At 36.5% G+C, this 24,295-nt stretch overlaps 1 protein-coding gene across 1 annotated transcript in view; it reads left to right on the forward strand.

Moving 5' to 3' along the window:
- The window catches only part of LOC114031705 (phospholipase ABHD3), a 36,555-nt gene that overhangs the window by 7,934 nt on the left and 4,326 nt on the right, over positions 1 to 24,295 (forward strand). The window contains exons 4-8 of the mRNA XM_027846862.1: positions 4,693 to 4,738; positions 12,489 to 12,601; positions 17,551 to 17,724; positions 19,222 to 19,270; positions 19,353 to 19,518. Coding sequence (XP_027702663.1) covers positions 4,693 to 4,738; positions 12,489 to 12,601; positions 17,551 to 17,724; positions 19,222 to 19,270; positions 19,353 to 19,518 — 548 coding nt within the window. The remainder of the gene's footprint in view (positions 1 to 4,692; positions 4,739 to 12,488; positions 12,602 to 17,550; positions 17,725 to 19,221; positions 19,271 to 19,352; positions 19,519 to 24,295) is intronic.

Consider the following 24,295-nt stretch of genomic DNA (forward strand, 5'->3'; position numbering starts at 1 on the left):
CTTTATAATTTTTAGAGATGTTGCACAGTGGAGTGGAATGGGCTGTCTCAGGAAGCGGTGAGTTCTAAGATAGCCTGCGGGTAGTGAATAGAGCACTGGACTTGGAGTAAGAAAGACCTAGGTTTAAATTCCACCTCATACTTACTAGTTTTTTGCCCTGGGACAAACTGCTTAATTTCCCTGCACCTCAGATTCCTCATCTGTAAAATGAGAGAATTGGACACTATGACCTTTTAGGTCCCTTCAACTCTAAATCTATGCTTTTGTTATTTTGTCACTGAAATTCTTCAGGTAAGGCTGGATGGCCACTTGTTTAGGATGTTGTAGAAGGGATTCTCTTGGTTAGTTTGCCCAAGATTCTTGTTGGATTGGGCAATAAGGCCTTCCCTGGTAACCTTTAAAATTAGTTTCAGTAAATTGTTGAGAATGGAAGCCAGGGGTTGGGTGCAATGGATAGTATCGCTGGAGATACTGGGGATACAAAGAAAGGTAAAAACATGGTACTTGCTATCAAGGAGCTCACATTCTAACAAGAGAGACAATAGTTAGGTAATAGACATGCAAACAACTAGGTATATACAAGATACATACAGTGTATAGATTCTCAAAAGCTAAGCAAACACAGTTAAAACCCTGGCAGCTTCAACCAAGCTGGAAAGGCTTTGACTATAGTACCAGTGACAATGTCTGCTGTCTCTTTAGCCATAGCAACCATCAGACAGATAAAAATGTATAATGGCCCACAGTCTTAGACTGTGCACTTCCACAGTAATAGAGGCTGGATGGAGGATGCTGAGATTTATACGGCATAGATCATTTACAAAGATTGGTACTCTATGACTGAAATATTTGTCTTAACAACCAGACTACTGGAGAAACTAAACTACATCCATATTGGCATCACTACTAGCCAGAAAACATAAAGAACTGGAAGTAAGTGGAAGGATGGCTTCCATAGGCTGGAGACCCCCTTCCTTGTCCTATCACGTTCATGCTTTCAAATTCCAGCTCTGGATTGGTGTCACCATCTGCCTTCTCCGCTCCTACTCACATGCTGCTGAACATAGCTAGAGAAAGACACCCAACCATACTGACTGAATCCACTATAAATTTGTTATCTAATCTCAACTGGGCCCTTAGTGTAGCAAGACAATGCTTCTACCTTTCCCTTATTGATTCTCTCCTCAAGCCTCCCATACCACCTTCCTCCCGTGAGCTGAGCTGAGGATCTCACCTCATACTTTATTGAAAAAATAGAGGCTATTTGCCATTACCTCCCTCATCTTTTCTACCTCTCACAATCAGTTCCTTCCACCCTTATTTGGACAAGAATCCCATGAAATGAAAAGGAATGGGTGGGTTAAGATCTGTGCAGATCAAGCAGATCAAGTAGAGTGAGTGCCCATTCTTGATGAAACAATAGATCTGTTATATACCAGCCTCCTTCAGGCCTTAAATTGAATCAACCTAAATAATTGCTAAAGTACTTAGTGCTTGAGGCAGAACCTGTTCTATCTTGGAATTTATTAATCCCAGTGCCTAGTGAGCATTTAATACATATTTGTTGAAGTGAATTGCAAAGAAAGGGTTAAAACTCCTCTCATTTCAGCTAAACTGTAGATGATTAAGAAGGAATGTAAATTTTTTTTAGGGATTATCTGAAGCAATATGAGGTAAAGTGAGTCCTACGTAAGGATTCCATGCCACAGAAAGTCAACCTGCTTTCTGCCCCCTGGCAGGACAGTCTGGCCTAGGTATTATAATCAATCCCAGAAAAACAAGTAGTTGACTGTAAAATGTATAGTTTATCTGAGTCTTTTACTTCTTTCTGCTTCTTTCCTTTTGGCCATTTTGTGGTAGACAGAAGAATTACAGATGAATTCAAACCAGTTAAGATTCCTGCACTGGAAATAGAGTTGGTAGAGAAAAAGATTGAAGCTAGTGGAGGAATTAAAGTTTGAGGTATTGTGAAGGTCAGTGATAAATTCTGTCGCTATCCCCCAATACCATAGACTTACTGTGTTACCACAGGTAAGCTATTTGACGAATCTGTCGTTTCCTCAACTGGAATGATGAAAAGTGGTATTAGAGAATCTCTTTGGTCCCTTTGAACTCTAAGAGATTGTGAGTCTATGAATCTGGAGGACAGATAGTCAAGAGTTGACTTATTAAAGTTTGTGACATGCTTATCTCAAACATGGTGTTAGATATCTTGGATCTCATTTTTGGGGAAAGTTACATATGGTTATGTTTATTTTAATTCTCCTGCTTTCTGACAGAATAAAATTGGAAATGTTAACCTGTTGTCATGACTGGTAATCAGGCCTTCCATAATTTGGCTCCAACCTACCTCCCTAAATTTATCTGCCATTGCTACCCTTTTTGTAGTCTTACTTTAGTGAGACTGGTCTGCTCACTGTTCCTCTACCATGCCTTATACATTCCTACCTTTCTGTTTGTTTGTTTGTTTTTCCCCACACTCTTCTCTGCAACCTAGAAGGTCATCCATATTCTTCTTGTCTTTGTCTTCATTATCTTTCTTGTCCTACTTCAGGTCTCCCTTGCTTCATATATCCTTCTTTGATCACAAAAATCTCTTCCTTCTTTAAACTCACATTACTTCTTATCAGTAAGACCTTTCCAGGTTGGAGAAGCCAGGTGATGCAGTGGACAGAGCTCCGGCCTTGGAGTCAGGAGGACCTGAGTTCAATTCTGGCCTCAGACACTTGACACTTACTAGCTGGGTGATCCTGAGCAAGTCACTTAACCCCAATTGCCTCACAAAAACAAACAAACAAACAGAAAAAAACAAAAAACAAAAAAAAAAACAAAAAAAGCCTATCCAGAAGTAGAAAGTATACCTCAAAAGGTCATGGGTTTCCCTTAACTAGGGTTTTAGGATGGTCTCAGGTCCCTTCCAAGTCTGAGATGTGAATTTTAATGTATTTGTGTCAGTTATTGTATTGTTACTTTGTAAGCTTTAAAGTTGTGTAAGGATTAGTTTTTGTTATTTTTGCTTTGTATTCTTTCATTTAAATTTTTTTTTCTTGTGCATATATTTTGTCCCCCCCAAATATACTGTAATCTCCTTGAAGATTGGGACTAAATACTGCATTTTTTTGTACTCCCATCACAGTGTGGAAGTCTTTTGGTGAAGGGAGGGGGCCATTGTGCTTCCAACCCTGGAAGAAATGGTAAAGCATTGAGCTAGTTTGGTAGCAGTTGCCTGGTTCTTCCCATATAAGAGATTTTAACCCATGCATGAAACGTGAAAGTCTTTTTTGTAACTATTACTGTACTAAAATCCTTTTTTTTCCAGTCATCTGTTGTCTTGTCTCATTTTTAGATAGTGGTATTGACACTATGGTAGGTTCAGTGGGTATTTCTTTATTTAAATCTCTTTCACTCTAAGAGGCTTTTTAAAGACTATGCTTATGGCAAATAGTTTTTCATAGTTATGTAGGCTTTACCATTTATAATATTCTTTCTTCACAACAGCGCTTTGAAGTAGATATTTGAAGTGTTGTTGCCTCGATTTTACAGATGGGAACACTGAACTCCAGAGAGGTTAAGGGACTTATCCAAAGCCACACTGGTAGGGACAGTGCCAAAATTTGAACCCAGGTTCTTTGACTTCAAATCCATCATTCTTTCCACTGTATCTTACTATCCTTCTTATTAGCAAAGTGTCATCTGCTGTAAAATGCCTGCAGCTGGGGAGAGAGGTGTTGGCTAGTATGTACAGACAACTGCAATAAAACTTTTAGACTAGGTTGTAGGTTTGGGCAGACTGTCCAAGTGAATCATCATTAGACCTCCTCCCCACATGCCATCCCACCAATCTGCTTCTATTTTGTTTGTAAAATGAATTTTTGTTTTTAAAAAAATAATGGTTTGATTATCTGTAATTTTAAAAGTATGTGCCTAGGTGGAATGATTTTGGCTTTAAGCAAAAATATTTGCAGCTAAAAGGTCCCTTACTAATAGGGGAAAAAAATTCTATCCTGAGTTATGTCAGAAAGCAGAGAAGTGTGAGGCCCCACTTTATCTGTGCTGATGTGAAGCTGGAAAATAGTGAGATGGCCAGAGAAATACACAGTAAATAAAAGCTGACAACACATGGAAAACCCATCTCTGACAAAAGGCAGAAGAGAGGGGGGGGTTCCCTTGTTTTGTTTTAGCTTGCAGAATTGCTGGGCTTGTCCTGGTTCTTGCCCCTTCATGGGAAACTTGGGAGAAAACCACTACATGCCTATAAGCAGGAGATATTTTTAGAGCAGGCAAGCATATTTATTGTTCTCATAATAAGTACTTTTTTGTTACTTGAAACTGAAACTTAAATCTCTCATTCATAATGGTTTTTAACAAATATACATACATACATACATAGCATGTATATATGCTTGGCTCTACATAATAAATATAGGAATAAATTAGTAAAAGTATATTCTTTTACTAGGAATACTAAACACATTTAAGTGCCTATTCTATGAATTCAGTGGTATACCTTATATGCACATGAGTTCAATTAGATGAGATTTGCAGACAATTACATAAGGTAAAGAAGAAATTACTTTCAATTTGTTTCACTCTACCTTTAATGGCTTTAAAAATACAGATTAATTAAGATTTTCATACACTTTGTGACCAAAAAAAGTTTGAAATAATGAAAATTACTTTCTTGATTTTTAGATGTGTGGTTTTTAACAACAGAGGAGTGTCGGGTGAGAATCTTCTGGTAAGAATGACTTTAAATAAAAAGGTCAAATTTTGTATAAGTAGCATTTCAGTTTTTGAAGCTAAGAACTTTCTTAAAAGCATGTTCTATTTTGAGATGCATAGCTATTTTTCAGAAGTATGGTTCAATAGTGCCTCTTCTAACCTTTGAATAGAAAATGACTTTGTATCAAGGTTGATTGAGTGTTAAATACACCTATGTGAGCCCATGTTTCTATAGAAGAACTTACTATTTAGAACATATTTGAATACCCAGATCTAAATGTGAAATAACCTTTCTTCCACTAAGTGAAAAGAATACTTGAAGAGTTAGGAGACCTGTATTTTAGTCCCAGGTTTGCCACACCTCACTGTGACTTTGAACAAAACAAGTAACTTCTCAGGACCTCACTTTCCTCATCTATAGAATAAGAAAGTTAGACTAGATGATGTTTAAAATGTTTTGTGAACTTTTTCCTGCCTCATCTTTCACCTGTGGGCCAGAGTGAGTAGTTTTGTACTCAAAATCATGCAACTGTTTGTGGCAGATTTAGACTGGAACCCAGATCTCCTGATTAATGGCCCCCTTTTTTTTTTGGACTAGGACTGTCTGATTTTACCATACCTGTGAGGAACCTCCCCAACTAATACAGAGATGGCACTTTCTCTGTCATTTATAGTGTTAGAAAGTTGCCTGGGGTATTTAGAGGTTAAGGGATATATCTAGAGTAATTTTGTTTTGTTTTGTTTTGTTTTGTTTTGTTTTTAACCCCTAATGTTTTTCCTATACATCATGCTACTACTCTGAAGATAAGAATTTTTTTTTGGAATGGGAAAGCCTCATTAGAGGTCTAGATCAAAGGTGTCAAACTCATAACTTGGAAATAGCCTGCAAAACTCTCCAGGTGTAGTTGGAATCAGATCAAAATGTAATCAGGAAATGTTTAACAAAAGAAATATATAGTGCAACATAGATAATTAAATTTGTGGTTTTCTAAATCAGTATGTGGCTTACAGGCATTCATTTCTTTTGGACACCACTAGTAGTTGGATGCTTGTCCAGAATATAAATGTCCTCTCCAACATCCTTGTTAAATGATTGGCCAGTCTCTGTTTAAACACCATCAGTAAAGGAGAGAGAGCCCATTACCTCATGAGGCAACCTATTATTCTATTTCTGGACCACTCTGATTGTCAGAAAGTCCGTCCTTATACTCTGATACTCAGATGTACATGTGATTTAAGCAATATAGGTATTTCCTTTAGTAGAAGAGAGATCCCAACCCATCCAAACTCATCATTCTGTTTGACTCTTCAGTCATTCAACAAGAATTGATCAAGTGTATATGGTATTCTAAGCCCTATGCTAGGTAATGGGAATAAACATACAAAGATGGAAATAGCCTTTACTTTTAATGAGCTTATTGTTCTGTAAATCTTCCAACCATAATTCTGGGAGGTCCATACTCTGGATCAAGGGTTCTTAACCTAGGGTCTTGGAACTTCTTAACCTGGGGTCTTGGAACTTCATTTTCTTAATTATAACTGTTTCATTATAATTGGTTTCCATCATAATCTCATGTTATTTTATCTTATACATTTGAAAACATTATTCTGGGAAGGGATCTAGACTTCCAAAGGGCTCTATGAAACAAAAGGGTCCATGACAGACAAAAAAAGGGTTGAGAACCCCAGCCCTGGATCTCTTGGCATTGCGTGGATTCTAGTGGAGCAAATAGGAGGCAGTATCAGTTACCCCTTACTCTTCCTTCCTGTGTAGTCCCCCCCTCTTCCAGTCAGACAGCCCTCTGATCAGATGCTCATTGCTTCTGCTCAGTTCTTTGTTGGTAATGTGCTGTAGCTAACTCATCTGAGATGTTTTTCTTCCTTACCCGTTGGGTGACTTTCATCTTTAATTCTTCTGAGACTGCATCACATCCTGTAGATTGCCTCCATCAATAATGATAATGATAATAATATGTAGCCCTATACATTCATTGTCTCATTTTATCCTCACAACAATCCTGGCGGGTAGGAGCTATGGTTATTCTCATTTTACAGATGAGGAAACTAAGGCAGACAGAGGTTAAGTGACTTGCCCAGGATCACATATCTACTAAATATGTGAGGTTGGATTAACACTCAGGTCTTCCTGATTCCAAATCTAGTGTCCTAGATACTGTGTCATGTACCTGCCATCAGGCTTTAGATTGCTTGTTACCAAAATCTATTATGAGTTTGTTCAAGTTTCTTGATATATAGCTAGAAGATCTAGAACCTGTTTCCTTACTATGGTTAGATATTATATTATATGGATTTAAATTCATGCCTCCTAAAGAACAATTTGAGCAAAACAGCTTTGTGGAACAAAACCAAAACCTATTCATATGTCTTTTGCTTATGCCAAAGAAAAAAGTAGATAAGGTTAAACTTTTCCATTTGATGCAAGGCTCTTATACCATTTTCAGTCAGTGATTTTAGGCTCAAACTAAAATGAATCATTTTTGTTTTCTACATAAAGAGTTTTACTTATATGTGTGGAAGGTACTGCCCCTTTCTTATGTGGATATTGTAGTTGCTGAAAGGGACAGAAAAAAAGTATTTGTATAAGAAACATTTGCGAAATCAGCTTGAGAAGGAAACGGTCCCTCAGAAAAAATGGCTGAGGAGAGACAGTCTGTTTTGAGGACCTGAGACAGACAGTCTGTCTGAGGCCCCTCAGATACTACCTATTTGAAGGCAGAGCACTGGCTAATTTAAAGATGGCTACATAGCATTGCGGGCCATCAGCTCAATGGTATGTAACTATTTTCAGTGGTTGGAAGGTTATAACTGATAAACTATAAATAAGTTACTTTTCAGGAAGTATGGGATGATTACATAAAGACTGATGGAGTCATACCTGACAGAAAAGTAGACTTTTTGACCTTCATATCATAAATTAGAGCAAAGTCACATCCTGATCTGAGGCATTAGAAGCCAACAGAGGAGATAAGAGATGACCAGATGAAGGTGGGAGCAAGAGAGCACAGACGTTGGAGATGGAAGAAATAGAATACAGGAGCTGGACTGAACTAATAGGCAGGCTCTGCAGCTGTTTCATTGAGAACCATGAAGCATTACTTTGCTAGTTGACTAGAGAAAGGCTGTGTAAGCTAAGAGAACTAACTGAAGCCAGATAGGTGCTACAGTTGCTGGGAAATGACTGGAGAAGAGCTGAATCCTATTGCTATGTGTAGATCTATCTGGGCTTACTGAACTCTAGCCTGAGAGTGGAGAAAATTCTCAGGGGTACTTGTATTGCCTTTTCCTGCCCTATATAATTGAAGATAGGGAGAAGGAGAAAGAGAGACTTTGCAGCTATTTTGAACAATTTTGATATATTTTGCTGAAAAAATGTAACTTTTCTCCACACCTTGCAAAGGGTGGATGTGTGCTGAAAGAGGTTGATACTGCTTCAGCAGCTTTGCCCTGTAGTAGAGCTGTGAGGAGGAGAAGGACCAGCAGATAAGCAGAGAAGCAGTTTTGCCTAGAAGTTGACAGATGGTACAGACCATTCCCAAAAGAGATCAAGGCTGTCAAGGCCTGCCATACAGAATTACAGTTTGCTCTCGGTACATAAATTTCCCTGATCATATGCCTCCCTGCTAGGTTTCTCTAAGTCCAATCTTCTCCGTGGACTGGGTGTGCATTGGTGACAGGGTGTAAACCAGGTTTATAGGTAGACTTTTATTTTGATTATTGCTGTTTTTGCCTTCTAATTTGGTAAATGTTTCACGATTAAGAGTCAGTGCTGTTGATGTGACTCATTTTGTATAAATGGGAAGCACACCCATGGTAACTCAGGACATACAGTGTCCTGAGTAGAGTAGTAGGAGTGGCATCCTTCTCCCTTCTCCCTGCCCCCCACCAGAGTTATCCATCAAACCTTGAGAGAGTTGAGTTGTCATTTGATAGTAGGAGAATTGGTACGTCCCTTTGGAAACCCCAGACCTGTCAATTGTGAATGCAGGCTGAGCAAGCCAACCCAGAAAAAGAGAAGGATGTGGGCCTTAGGACAGACACTGGTGGCCAGAGTACATATGTATATGTTGTTTTCCCAAGTAGAATTAAGCTCCTTGAGAGCAAGGAATGTTTTATTTTGGCACTTCACAGATGCTTGAGTTGAATTCCATATGGCACAGTCTCAGGGCTTTTCATCATCCTGATTGGATGTGCTCTAATTTATTAATGCCCTTTCAAAAATGTGACTGAACGCATTACTTCAGATAGGTTCTGAATGGTGGTGAGTTCAACAAGACTTCTACCTAGTCTTGACTGCCACGACTATTTTAATAGAGCCTAAGAAAGAACACTTCACTTTATGGCTGCCATCTCTTGTTGACTCATGACTAGCAGTCCCATTTAAATCCCTAGATCTGTTTCAGATGAATTGCTATCTAGCCATATGGCTTCCATCTTCTACTTGTTAAGTTTCTTGAACCTAAGCAAGAGTTTACATTTCTCCCTGTTGAATTTCATGTTTTTAGATTGGGCCTATGTTCCAGCCTATGTCAATCTTTTTGGATCCTGACTCTGTCATTGGTGATGTTAGCTTATCCTTTCTAGGTTTATAACATTTGCACTTTTATCTAAGGCACTGATAAAAATGTCAAATAGCACAGAGCTGAGACTTTCTTTCAATTTGAGATTAATCCATTAATGATCACTCTTTGGATCTAGCCCAAAGGTTTCCTTCTTTCACTTTCTATCATCAGCTTAATGATGATAGAACCTTGACCTTAATTGAACTTTAACCATTCCCCTTTATTCTCTGACCAAGCCATTGGTAAACCCACCTTCCCTTAATTCCTGAGGTAAGGTCAGAGCTAAAAAGTTTAGTTTAGTAGAATATGAATGGCCTAAAATCTAATCTATCTTACAGTGTATTAAAATACTTTCTTGTGACTCTGTGGCCTTTAAACCATCTACCTAACTGTATCTGTGGTTCTTCTCTTCTACTGCTAAATTCTTAGAAAGAATAATCTATATTCTTTGCTTAAAACTTCAGTGTGGCTTCCCTTCCCACCATGGTGGTGAAACAGCTCTCTCCAAAGTGACTAATGAACTTTCTGTCACTAAATCCAGTGCTCTTCATTACATCCACATCTTTCTCGACTTTTGTGGTGTTTGTCAATGGAGACTACCATCTTTATTGATGCCTCTCCTACATGGTTCCTGTGATGTTGCACTTTTGAAGCTCTCCTCATATTCCTTGTCTCTCTTGCTACCTCTACAGTTTTTAGTGCTTTTTCTTTCTCAAATTATTATGTATTTGCTTGTATTATACATGTCATAGAATGTAATCTCTTTGATGTTAGGCACTGTTTAATTTTTGTCTTTGTATCCCCAGTGCCTAACACATAACAGATACTTAATAAATGGGAGGTGAGAAAGCACTGAATTTAGAGCCAGAAGAGCTGAGTTCAAAACCCAGATCTGGTATTTATTATGACCCTGGGCACATCACTTAGCCTCCTCCCTTAGCCTCAGTTTCCTTATGTGTGAAATTAATGGGGTTAAACTAGATGGCTTATAAGGTCCTTTCTGGTTATCTATGATCTTAAATTTGGATCTTGTTTGTTGAATTGAATTTATCTTATTCCGACTACGTTCCCCAAGGTTTTGCCCTTTACTTTCTCTTGACATTCATTTTCTGGAATTTCATCACATTTCCTGGCTTCATTTTTCCCTTTTTTATGCAATTGATTTCCAAATCTATTTTTACTCCCCAACTTCTCCCCAGACTTCCACTTCCTTATTTCTCTTTACCTTCTCTAACTGTCGGGATCCAACTCAGTATTTTTAAAATGGAGCTCACCTAATGAAACCTGCCTCTCTCACAATAGCTCTCTGTTAATGGCACCATCATCTCTCCAGGCTTCCAGGTTTGTAAGAGTTACAGCATCTTTGACTCTTCTCTCCTCCTTATCCCACACATCCAATCAATTGCCAGGTTTTATCTATTTCCACATTATTTCTCACATGCAGTTCTTTCTTTCTCTTTAATCTCTCTCAGTAACTTAATATGGTAGTAGCTTAATCATCTGCTAGTTCATGGAGAATAAAGCATTTTGAGGGAGTAAAATACTCATATATCTAGAATGAACTGACTCATGTACCACCTAATTTACTTAAATTAGCTTTTCTACCATGCCAAATATCAAATATGCTGTTACTTTAAAGAGGTATGTAATAATTTTTGTCTATTAGTTTAGAGTTTTATGTATATAAGATCTGTGTAGCAGTAAGAGATATTAGGGGTTACCCATAAATAACTCAAAATTTTAAAGCTAAGTTTTTTTTTAAAACAAATAGACCTACATGTGCAGAAAAAAAATGCTGAATAAGTTGTCCTTTTTTTTACATAAATCCTGCTGACAAATTCAGTGGCCATTATGAATAAGCATAAAAGGAGATATTGTTCTGTTTGCATTTTTCCCCTGACTTCAAGCCAAAAATGCTCTAGCTGGTTTTTATCTTAAACCATTTGGATTGTATTATATACAGACTGTCAAGCTGGTATCTGCCCTTCAAGGAAACCTCCCCCCTCCATCCCCCACTTAGGTTCTTATAAAGGTGACAGTGGAGCTATTGTGTGGTTGAACTTGAATTGGAGCCATCCCAGGGAGTTTTACCTCACCAGATTGCAGGGAAGTGGCTTGTGAAGCCTTGCCTACTTTTTTGGTCAATAGCAGAGTGATAGTTTGCCTTTTGTTAAAAAAAAAAAAAAAGAGACATACCACTGGCACTAATGGATGTACTCGACAAAGTTAGTTTCAGAGACTTAAGTGAAGGTCTTATAACTTGTTTTCTTTTGGGATTAGTTGCTGAATCTGTTAACCAAAGATATACTCCATTCATGCATTAGTTTTTTGCATATCTTGAGAGAGCTTTCAATGATGCCCTTCTGCTATGAACAGAGTCCTTATTGATTAAGTTCAAATTCAACATATGAAAAGATTACTTGTTTTAGTGTATTATATGTGAAAATAATCAGCTTTACATGTTTTAGCATTATAAGAATCTACTGTGATGTAAAGCAGAGAGGGTTCTAATATTTCTGAAGAGCAAAAGAAATTCAGTTCGTGTGCAAGGATTACTTTAACAAAAGAACTGTCCCAGAATACCACTTTTCTTTCAGGATTTAATGCCAGAAGGAAATTAAAAGATTTATAAGAAATTCTTATTTTAAAACTACCTAATAATAAAAGTTTGTCGTGGCACCTATTTTGTATTTTTCATAAGGGAGTATTTTATGCTTATTTTTATGTAGTTTCTATGAAAGTATAGTTTGTTTTCTAATTCCTAGACTGAAACTGTTATCATAGATGACTGAAAAGAAATTTAAGGGTGAGTCTACGGTCAAGTGAACAAGCATTTATGAGGTGCCTACTGTGTGCTAAATACTGAGTCTCAATTTACTGAGGTTTTTAAACTATATTTTCCTCATAGACAAAAAAAATGGGCCACTGTTGAAAATAATTAGTCTTGTTAAAAAACAGCCACTGTTATTTTTACCTTTGCAGACTATATTTCATACATCCACAAATGAAAAATTACCATAATCAACAGCCAGCATGTCGAAACACAAAGAAATGGGTATTTCTATTTTGTAATACATTTCTGTTTTAAAATTTTATTTATTATATACTGTGGAACTAATTATTATTTATATTCTAGTTTATAGTGCAAATCTTTTGTTTGTTTGTTTTATCTATGACTGCTTATAGACACCAAGGACTTATTGTTGTGCTAATACTGAAGATTTGGAAACTGTTATTCACCACGTACACAGCCTATACCCGTCAGCCCCATTTCTGGCAGCAGGGGTGTCTATGGGAGGGTAAGATTTTTTTTATAAGCTCTTTTATTGAATTATAATATGAATTATGCCTCATGTTCAGAGTAGCATAGGTACATAGGCATTTTTCAAAGTTTGATTTTCCTTAACTGCTTTTGATTAATTCACTCCTTCATTCATTCAGTAACATTCATTGTGCCTTCAGTGTGTATGCTTGGACCTGTGAAATCAATCCATTTACATTGGTCCCTGCAGTAAAATAGACATATGGATTAAATAGGCCTGACTTGCAGCCCTTTTTCATTTCCCATGGGATTGACTTCTGTTACTCAGCTGCTACCCCTTTTTGGACTTAGCATTTAACCCAGTGCTGTTCACTTGATAAATATTTGTCAGTGGCTGAAATCAGAAGGCCACACTCTTGGGTTTAAGGTTTACTATGGAGCTGGATGCCACGAGTACACAGTGGAAGTGAGAACAAGAATAGAGCATCTCTAATCTTGGGCTTAGATTCCCTCACTGCCTTCTTCTGGCAGCCTCCTCCTCAATTGTACTTTTCCATTCCGTTGGCTAGTGCTTTTGTGTTGTTGGCTTTGCACTCTTTGATCTCTAAACTCCAGATTTTGGCTATTTTACACGGTTTTATTTTTAAAAGCTGTCATGCATGGTGTTTGAAATTGCATTTGGATTTAGTACGAGCATTTGTGTTTATATTTTTATATTACTGATCATTCTGTTTTTCGTTATCCCAGGGGAGAGCTAAGGAAAACTAAAAATTGCTCGTTTCATGTGTTTATATATTCATAATATTGCTATTGCCACTTAATCTATTTTTCAAATTTTTTAGAGGAGAGTTTAGGAAAACTAAAAGTGCTTCCCAGTGTTGATTGTGGTTCAGAATTAAAGGTCATAACCTAGTTTTATTGGTGAACTTCTGAGATTGAATGCATATTTTTCTTAATTTTGCAATTCTCTGTCTATATCCTTATTTTGATTTTTAAAACACCCAAGTGCTGTATATATTTATGAATGTATAATCTTATAGATTATAGATCCATCCAAGCATATAATAGATAGGTTCTTTAACCAGTACCCTGATAGCTGTAATATTCAGAATTCAATTCACCATCTGTTTATCTTAAAGAATAAAACCTTTTCCTCCTCAGAAAAGAAATAAAGGGGGAAGAATCTTGCATTAACATGGAAAGTCTGCCTTGACCTACAAAAAGAAGAGGCCTGAATCAAAGACGAAAAGTTGGGCAAAGTCTCTGAATTGTGCTTAACCAACAGTGTTCAGCTTGGTGGTTTTGTTTTTTTTTTTTCTCCCTTACCTCAAAATATGAACTTTAAAGGAAAGGATGCCAGCTGAAAGTTGTTTCCTTAATCATATAAGTGTCGAACTTATTATTGTAGGGCAGATCCTTATATAAACAGGACTAGATTCTCTATTCATATGCTCAAGAGAAATGTCTATTCATGTCACAATGAATCTGCAGTGCCTGAAGGCAGGACTTGACCATTAGCCTTTGCAGCTGGTTGAATGTTAATGTCTTGTAATGGGTTTGAAGAAAATGCCCTTTCTTGTTGCCTAGCATTGTGACACATTCCCATGTGGATTCACCAAATAGGGTTACACTTTTTCATTTGAATACTTCAGTCAAAAGCACTACTCTATTGAGCATCTCCAGGCCGAATACAAATACTAGTTGTTGCTACCAGCTTGGGATATTACCCAAGTCTGCAATTGCCAATACCTTGTGTGAATCATAGAACCTGTGGGATCAATGCAGGAACTGGGAAACCTGACCAGCTTCTACTGTTTACATTAGGTTGGCCAACAAGCATTTATTGAGTACTTGTTCTGTGCATAGTACTACCCTCCAGTGTGTGGTATGACCTAAAACCTTGTGACATGCATGGGGATTTGGTCTGTTGATCTGTTAAAGAAAGGGGTTAGATTAGATGACCTCTGAGTTTCCTTCCAGCTCTAAATCCACAATCCTATATAAAGGACCAGCTTGTGGCTAGATTGAACCACTTCAGCTATGGCTAGCTGAGGATCTGGGTTTTTGAGTTCTTTCCCAGAAAGCAGTGTTATCAAAATCCACTCCCTCAAGAACTGATGAAACACTGGCCTGTTGCCTCCCTCTGTGTCAGGGAAGCAACAAATTATGTAAAACTGCTGCTTCTTGATTATATATAACCCAGGACTGTAGTATTGAGTCATAAATCATCCTGGACTTCAGTATCGAGGCTCCATTTTTTTTCAGTGTGTCTTCACCAAAGCTTGAACTTCACCTGACTTAGTACCACCAGACCTAGGCTTCCTAGGACCAACCCCAATGAAGAGCCTTGCAATAACCATAGTAATCAATAATACTACATATAAGCATTTTTTTAATAAATGCATATTGTTGGTGTTTCCTGAGAAAGGCCATGTCTGCTCTAGGCACTTAGTTCCTATAGGACCAAGCCCTCTTCCTAGATAAATCAGTCTTAGTGGCAACCATTATTCCTTACTCCTTCCACCACACCAACCTCTCTCCCCAAGAAAGTTAGGATTATCTTGATGCTCCATCCTGCTAACAGGCACACAGTTCCTTTGGGACTATGCCTCTTAATAAATCTTAGTCTATGTATTAGCCATTATAATCCCCATTCCTTACTCAACCAATTCCCTAGGACATTTCATTCAGCAACAGGACACAGAATTCTGTCCAGATTAGGAGGGTACCTGGCCTTTCATCTTTGTTCTATTGGTCGTTCTACCTTTTCTGCTGTGGCTAATAGAAACTTGCCTACCTTTTGAACTCTTCATGGAAGGATGCCCAAGAACATGGAGTGGGCATATATGATGCATTGTTTTCCCTCACTTAACTAATTTCACATAGTGAGGGTGAGACTCTAATACCATCTACATTCCCCTCTTATACTCGGAACCCACAAAATCAGCATCAGTGTCATAGAGCTTATGCTTGAAATGCATTCTTGGCAATTATTATATATGTATCTATCCCCTGTTAATTTCTGGATATAGCAAAGAATCACATGCCCTTATAAATCTTTACATTAACAGGCACATATTCTTTATTAATATATTCCAGAAGAAGGATGTACACAAGGAAAACAACATTGAAAGAAATTAGAATTCTGATCAATTCGCTGATCAGTGAGAACCAATTGTGAAGCATATCTCCCTCTTTTTGGAAGGGGTGGTGAACTACTGGTGCGAATTGAGGCATATGTTCCCAGATGTGGCCAATGTGTTGATTTTTTTCCCTTAACTGTACTTATGTTACTAGGGGGAAGGGAAGGGAAAGGAATAAGCATTTACATAGTACCTACTACATTCCAGGCACTGTGCTAAGTAGTTTACAAATATCTCATTCCTCACAAAGGAGGGGAGGAACTCATTGAGAAGTGACAATGATAATTTTTTAATTAATAAAACATTTTTGAAGAGAAAAGAAAGTAAATGTACAGAGAAATACAATGTCTATATTGTCACAGTGCATCTATAGTACCTTTAGTCAGTGAATTTATAGATGAATCCCATAATTAGATTATGCATATAGCCTTTTTCTCAGGACCTCTTTTTCCAAACCATCTTTTCACTTCAAACATGCAATATAAGCATATGTATTTAAATAGACCATCTAGCTTTGTCATCATCATCTTAATTTCCCCAGATCAGTAATCATGACATACCCAGCATCCTGAACACATCATGGGTACATATCAGTAGCTCATCATGTACTGTACCCTATGTTCCTCTCGTCTACCGGGACTACCAGACTTTTGTCCACACCACGCTTACCATGCCCTCTTCTCTCATTAGCCTCTATAGATCAGTTATGAACATTCTCACTGGCAGCTCCATAGTAAGGAGTTCTTTCTTTGCCCTAGGCCTTACCCATAGCATATTGGGTACCTAAACACTAAGCCAGATTTCTATACCTCTCTCACCAAAACAGAATTATGGAAAATGAGAAATGAAAAAACAAAGGGGAAAGAAAAAAGGGATTTTTTAAAATAGCAAATAAAGACAGAATTTAAAAGGAAGTACCAAGTAAAAGTATGTAACAATAATCACAGAATTTCAGAGTTAAGGTCCCAGAAGCCACTTAGTCCAAACTATTCTTGGCACTCCCCACTCATGCATCTACTACAAGTGGACATCCTATCTTTGCTGTAAGACTGCTAGTCAGGGAAACCCATTACCTCCTAATGCAGCACATTTTTGTTTTGAATAGCTAGTTGTTAGAGAATATCTTGAGTTCAAAGGTAGAAGAGGCTACTGTGGACTGGAGTGGTCAAAGAAGATTTCATGAAGTGAAACATGTAGGAATTTAACAGAGTCTTGAAGGATGGAGTAGGATTCAGATAGGGTAGTAGGAATGGCATGTCAGACAGGAGGAATAGCATATGCAAGGAAACAGGAATGTACAGGTGTGATAGAGGAACATTGAAAAGATCAGTCTGATAGTACGTGTAATGTAGTAAATAATAGGTTAAGTTTACAAAGGTCTGCTTGCTAGGTGACATAATGGATAGAGCACTGGACCTGGAGGAGGACCTGAGTTCAAATCTGGCCTCAGACCAGACACTTGACACTTACTAGCTGTGTAACCCTGGGCAAGTCACTTAACCCCAACTGCCAAAACAAAAACAAATGTACAAAGGTCTGCCATTCAGTGCACTATATGATATTGCCTCCTTATGCAATTATCGCATTCCTTATCCCATTTGCTCTGTGCAAGATGTGTGATTATATGCATGCAAGGAAATGCGATATTTCCTAAGTGGGGATTTTGCTTTTCCAAGATAGAAAATTTCAGAATTTGCTTTTAGATTTCTTAACCCCTAAAGATTTTCCTAGAATTTCTATGATGTCTTCAGTCATGTAGGGTCAAGAAGTAGTTCATTGTACTAAAATTTAATTTCATTTAAGTGAGTTACTTATTTGTGTGCCATTTATCCTTTGATTTTAGTATGCTACTTTTAAATTATCTGGGCAAAATTGGCACCAAAACTCCTTTGATGGCAGCTGCGACATTTTCTGTTGGCTGGAATACTTTTGCTTGTACAGAGTCATTGGAGAAACCACTTAACTGGCTGCTTTTTAATTACTATTTGACAACCTGTCTACAGTCATCTGTTAACAAGTGAGTCATCTCTTCAAAGTCTTTCAAAAAACAAAAAAAAAATTCTTATGTGATATTGTTAGAATGTTCTAATTTTCAATTTAAAGTGTCTTAAGTCACTTCCTTTTAATAAGTTAGGGTTTAGGTATTTATACAGGCTTGATAATTATCCTCCCTGTGTACTTAAATAGTAGACCGGACTCTCTGAAACATCACTCAAACATTATAGTGAACTTTGAGTCATTTACTTTTAAGAATTATATTTCTTACAGTACTCAAATACTGTTTTTTGCCATTCTGTGCTTTGTTTTTTCAAAATATATTTATATGTGTATATTTTTTTCTACTAAGTTTAACTTTGATTTATATTTTAAGCCAAATGAGCACAATTTGTTTTTCTAAGGGATCAAAGAAGTTTTGTTCTTTAAATCACAGAATATTAGAACTAGAGGGACCTTAGAAACTATTATGTTGGGGGGCAGCTAGGTGGTGCCAGTGGATAGAGCACTGGCCCAGGAGTCAGGAGGACCTGAGTTCAAATATGACCTCAGACCAGACACTTGACACTTATTAGCTGTGTGACCCTGGGCAAGTCACTTAACCCTAATTGCCTTAAAAAAAAAAAAAGAAAGAAAGAAAGAAAAAGAACTATTATGTCCAAATTTTTAAATTTTATAGATAGAGGAAAACAAGGCTCAGAGAGTTATTATCTTCAGTCACAAAATAAAGCCAATTCTTATCTTTATTAAGAGAAGTACTTATTGAAAATTATAACTACCTAAAAACATGATCTTAACTATTAGAATAAGCTTATCTCACTGAAAAGCTGGCAAAAAGTTCTTTTGTGGTTAGTACTAATGATTGATTAAATAACCAAGATATAGAACACAGCTAGTCAGAAGTAATTTGAAAGTTGATTGGTTAAGGAAAAACGAATGTGTTTATTTTAGTACTTATTCTCCAGTGAGGCTATCATCATATTGATGTGAGTACTCACTCCAGTTATCCAAATTACAATCTTTCCATGCCTTCTGTTACTGTGAGACTTTTGTCCAAATGAGCGTCCTTCAAAGGGGATCTCTACCACATGGTGGAGGCTTTCCTCTATGTCTTCTATCAGTCTGGATAATGCGATTCCTGGTTTTTGTTATTTGACAGGCCCACCTTCTTTTCTGGCCTTTATTTCTCAGATATCTTTTATATCAGTTCTTGCACGTAGAACATTGTTGGTAACATTCTGCAGTTTGCTTATGCCCATTGTATATACTTAGCGTTTTAAATTATTTAAGTTTTTCAGATTCATAATATAAATGTTCTTAGCTCATAATTATGTAATTAAATAAAATGTATGCAAAGAGTTGAATTCTGTTTTCATCTTTGGTAATTCTTTGATATATTCTGTAGATTTAAAATGTTAACATTTTCTTGCTCAGCCAGTTATAAATTATAATAGTATTTTAGTTGAGGTGCAAGGTGGGAATGGTTTTTATTTTTTCTTTTGCAATTATTTGTTTCTAGACATCGACATATGTTTGTGAAACAAGTTGACATGGATCTTGTCATGAAGGTATGAGAAACCTTATATCAATTTTATTTAATGTTTTGATTTTAAAAATTAGCTGTCATTTATTTGATTTCTATTTCTTTAGGCAAAATCCATCAGAGAGTTTGATAAACGATTCACATCAGTTGTGTTTGGATACCGTTCTATTGATGATTATTACACTGATGCCAGTCCATATCGTAGGTTGAAGTCAGTAGGAATTCCTGTGCTTTGCCTAAATTCTGTGGATGATGTATTCTCTCCCCGTCATGGTGAGTTTAATTTCTTTTAAGATATGTCTAGATAGAAGTGAACTATCTTCAAAATATTCTTAGTTTTAATGACATCACAATAATTCTAAAACATTTTGGTGTTTTGAATGTATTATACATAAGAACATTATGATAAATAGGAACCAGATAGATCCAATAAAGCATATCAATGTTGACTGCTACGTTTTTCTTTTAGATGTTATCATTTTGTTAAACCTCTGTTGTGTTCAGCATGAGTAGTCAAGGGAAAGATATAGCCTTTGATGTTTTTGCCTATTTGCATTTTATTGCAATTTCTTCCTTGAAAAATACACTGTTCTTTGAACTGATTATATTGTACTTGTATAGTACCGTGGCACAGAGTGTCTCTTGTCATGATGGATCTTTTCTATACAAGATTCCTTTCTGTAAGGTTTTTTGCCCTTTCTGTTTAACTAAGGAAGGAATCTTAAGGCATCCCATGCAGGATAACAATAAATACCTTTTAATTAATTTAAATTAAATTAAATTAAAGAAGACAGCTAATATAAGGATCACAAAGATAGGATATGTGCAGAAAATTCTTAAGCTACTAACTGCAACTATATCAGGAAAATCATAGAATCACAACCTTTCAAAGGTAGAAGGGACATCAGCAGTCCATTACAAAAAAAAAAAATCTCCATTCTAATTTATCGTAAAAGTAGTTATCCTGCTTGGGATGCCTTAAGATTCCTTCCTTAGTTAAACAGAAAGGCCAAAAAACCTTACAGAAAGGAATATTGTATAGAAAAGATCCATCATGACAAGAGACACTCTGTGCCAAGGTACTATACAATAATTTAAATTAAATTAATTTAATTAATTAATTAGAAGGTTATGCATTTGAACTGTAAAAATAAGATTAGAAGGAAACATTCCTAGGTTTTTTTTTTATGAGAACAGCATAAGAAGGAATTCTGCCAAAAAACTAATTCTTCTGTAGGTGAAAAAAGCTAAAAAGTTACATAACTGAGAGGAAAATTTATTTGTTCTTCTTTTTTAAAAAAATTATTTAAATATTTTTTCAATGAACAAAAATCCATTTTCTCTTTTTCATCTCTCTTTGCTCTTATTTCTGTCTTTTAAATCAAGGAGCTTAGAAATCAGTTGCAAAGTTTACATGTGTGTATAACACATAGAATGACGCCAAAGTTTTAGTGCAATTTTAAGCTATTAAAACTTAAAACCTTATATATGATTGTATTTATGGATTGAAGCACTGTAGACTATGTATACCATAAGGTGATTTGGAGTAATTATAGTACCATAATAGTTACTATCTAAAATAATTTTTTGAGTGTTTCAAGTTCCACAAAACACTTTACCCTTAGCAGTTGACACCAAAAATTTAAACCTCTCTCAAAATTCAGATATTTGTATTTATTATTAGTTTATAATTATAAAATGGAATTTTTGTTGGGAAGATTTGACCCTTTGTCACAAATTGGAAAAGCAGGATTGGAAACTAAGCTATTGACTGTTCTTTTGCTCCCTGTGTTTCAGTCAAACAAAACCATGTCTTTCAAGTGTTTGTCCAAATCAATTTGTTTTTCATTGCAATAAAGAGATTAAGCAACATTCTTAGTATTTCCTCCACTGTTTCAATGTTTTGCTAATGCTTTTATCAATATAAATTTATCAGTATTTAGCCTAAACTTAATTTAGTTTAGAAGTTTGAAACTATTAACCTTCTTATTCCAATAGGCCTTTTAAATAGTCTTTATCAGCCTGTTATTCTTAAGTAGGAAAACTGAAGAAGTTTCAGTGAGGTCATTTTGAGTATGATGGACAGAAAAACTTCTGAACGATTAGAGATATCCTGAAGTGGAATGGGTTGCCTTGAGAAATTGTAGGTTCCTCTTACCTGGAAATGTTCAAGCAAAAGCAGGATGACTACTTTTACGATAAATTAGAATGGAGATTTTTTTTTTTTGTAATGGACTGCTGATGTCCCTTCTACCTTTGAAAGGTTGTGATTCTATGATTTTCCTGATATAGTTGCAGTTAGTAGCTTAAGAATTTTCTGCACATATCCTGTCTTTGTGATCCTTATATTAGCTGTCTTCTTATCTGGATTTCTAACTTGTTTTCTCAAACATTAGGCATAGTTCACAAAACGTTGCCCTTCCCTTAGCTTCAAATATTGATGTAAAAGGCCTCTTCTCAGACATGTAAAGCGAAAAAAAGAAGTAATGTTAGTAAATTGAAATTTGTTTGAAAAGTTAATACATTCACATAGCTTGGTGCAGAGCCAAGACAGTACAGTGAGTTCCATCTCCAAACTCCTCCAAACAGATCTAAAAAATGCAAGAGACTGAATCCTGATCAGGATATCCAAGAAAAATATCACAGTAGGAAGACAGACAGAAAGTGCTACAAACCCAGGGTCTGGCCAAGAGTGTAATATCCCACCGAATATTGCACAGCAAGAAGAGGCTGTGTACCTAGACATGAAGGGGTCTCAGATCCAGCACTGAGGGCCTTGAACCTCTAAAGCTTAGGTTTCCAAAATGGGTGATATCACCTCTGAGGGGTGCTGGAATGATCTGGAGGGTAGTGGGTAGTAGGTAGTAGGGTGCAATTGTGGGGCATTGAATAAAAATAAGGGGTTAGTGGAAGCATAACGAAAGAAGAGAAGAGAAGAAAAGAAAATTTTGAAAAAACTGTTCCTGTGTATTTCATCTGTTGTGTAACAGTGATTACATTATTTTCCAAATAAACACACAAAATGCAAGTTATAACCAATCAGTGGTCAAGTCTGCCTGCAGGTCTTAACAAGCAAATGTTGGCAGGCGAGTGTTGCATGTTGTTGAGAAATCCAGCATACATTGGTGGGATATGTGCATCTAATGACTTGTTTGCAATATGGTACTATACAGTTACATGACACAATATTGCATCATTAGAATTTCAATGCAGGAAAAATCCACAAATTTACAATAAATTATTAAATTTAAGATGCCTGTCATTTTAAAAATTACATTTTATAATTTTTGAAGTGGGGTAAATTTTAAAAATATATTAAAGGGTTAAATAAAGTAGATTTCCAAGGGGGCACTGGGTAATTTTTTTTAAAAGAGGGTGGTAGGCCAAGTAAGTTTGGGAACCTCTGCACTGCAGGATGCAGGAACAGGTACCAACCAGCATCTTTGTTACTCACTATCCGGTTCTGAGTCATACATCTGGGGCAGATGGAGGAGGAGATATGCATCTAGAGGTGGACTCCAGTGTGAGGAGAGAATGTGGGCCCTAACCTGTATACTGAGCAAGGAGCAAGTTCATCACCTGTGTAACTTGGACCCTCAGGAGCAGAACAAAGTCTTAGTTCCAGCTTCTAACTCAATTTCATCTGAACTGGTCAAAGGACAAAAGAATACACCCACAGAGTTAAGTATAGAAATATATTTCTTTCAAAAGGGAAATAGAGGAGAAAGGAGTGAAGGGAAAGGAAGAATTAGAAGGAAGCGTAGGTTGCCTAGTAGATAGAGTACTAAGCCCGGAGTCAGGAAGACTCATCCTCCCGAGTTCAAATCTGGCATGAGACGCTAGCTGTGTGACCCTAGGCAAGTCACTTAATCCTGTTTGCCTTAGTTCCTCATCTGTAAAATAAATTGGAGAAGGAAATGACAAACCACTCCAGTATCTTTGCCAAAAAAATCTCAAATGGGGTCACAAAGAGTCAGATGTGACTGAAAAATGACAGAACAAAAGAAAGAGAGTAGATTAAGGGAAGGATTAGTTCTAGGCAATACAAGCTCCAAGGATATACAAAAATATTTTTAGCTTTTTTTGAGGTGGCAAAGAATTAGAATTTGAAAAAATGTCCATCAGTTGGGGAATGAATGGTTGAGCAAGTTATGGTATATAAATATGATGGAATACTGTTGTGCTCTAAGAATTGATGAAGGAGGTGGTACTGATGAAGTGAAGAGAACCAGGAGAATAATTTATACAATTTTTACAATATTGTAAAACAACTTTGAAAGAATTAGAAACCCTAATCAGTGTAATGACCAACCACAATTCTAGATGACTAATGATGAAACATGCTACTTATATCCTGAGAGGTAAAGGACTAAGAGTGCAGAATGAGACATTTACAGGAGGATCTGAGTTCCAATCCAGCCTCAGACACTTACTAGCTGTGTGATCCTGGGCAAGTCACTTAACCCCAATTGCCTCGCCAAAAACAAAACAAAAAGCAGAATGAGACATTTATGTATGTACATAATGACACACACACATATATATGTATAGATACACATATTTACATATTACATATCTAATGTGAATTTTTTTTGTTTGACTGTACATGTTAATTTTTTCTGTTTCCCAATGGGGGGAGAAGGCAAATTTTTGCTTATTGAAAAAAAGTTAATTTAAAAAAATTTAAAAGTTAATATACTGCTCAGCTTTCTTTAAGTTCCCTTCCACTTTCTCCAGGTACATTTCTCCACATAACTATTTGGAATTAACCTGTTGATTCCTAGAAACTTTAGTTTTTTCAACAGGCAAATTTGTCCTATGCATGCTTTACTGCTAATAATGTATGTAGAACCATTTAATTGGCTTGAACTTTTAACTCTCAATGAAGTCAGATTTTTAAAGAATAGCAAGATAATATATGTAGTTAAATTATATTAATTACAGCAATTATTTAACCTTAAGAATATAATCTTTTGCTGGGCTAATCAAATTTATAGTAGCCAGTTAATACGTATATCCTTGGGGTAGCTAGGTGGCACAGTGGATAGAG

Source organism: Vombatus ursinus, unplaced genomic scaffold (genome assembly GCF_900497805.2).
Source record: "Vombatus ursinus unplaced genomic scaffold, bare-nosed wombat genome assembly UNPS02015255.1, whole genome shotgun sequence".
Lineage (NCBI taxonomy): Eukaryota > Metazoa > Chordata > Mammalia > Diprotodontia > Vombatidae > Vombatus > Vombatus ursinus.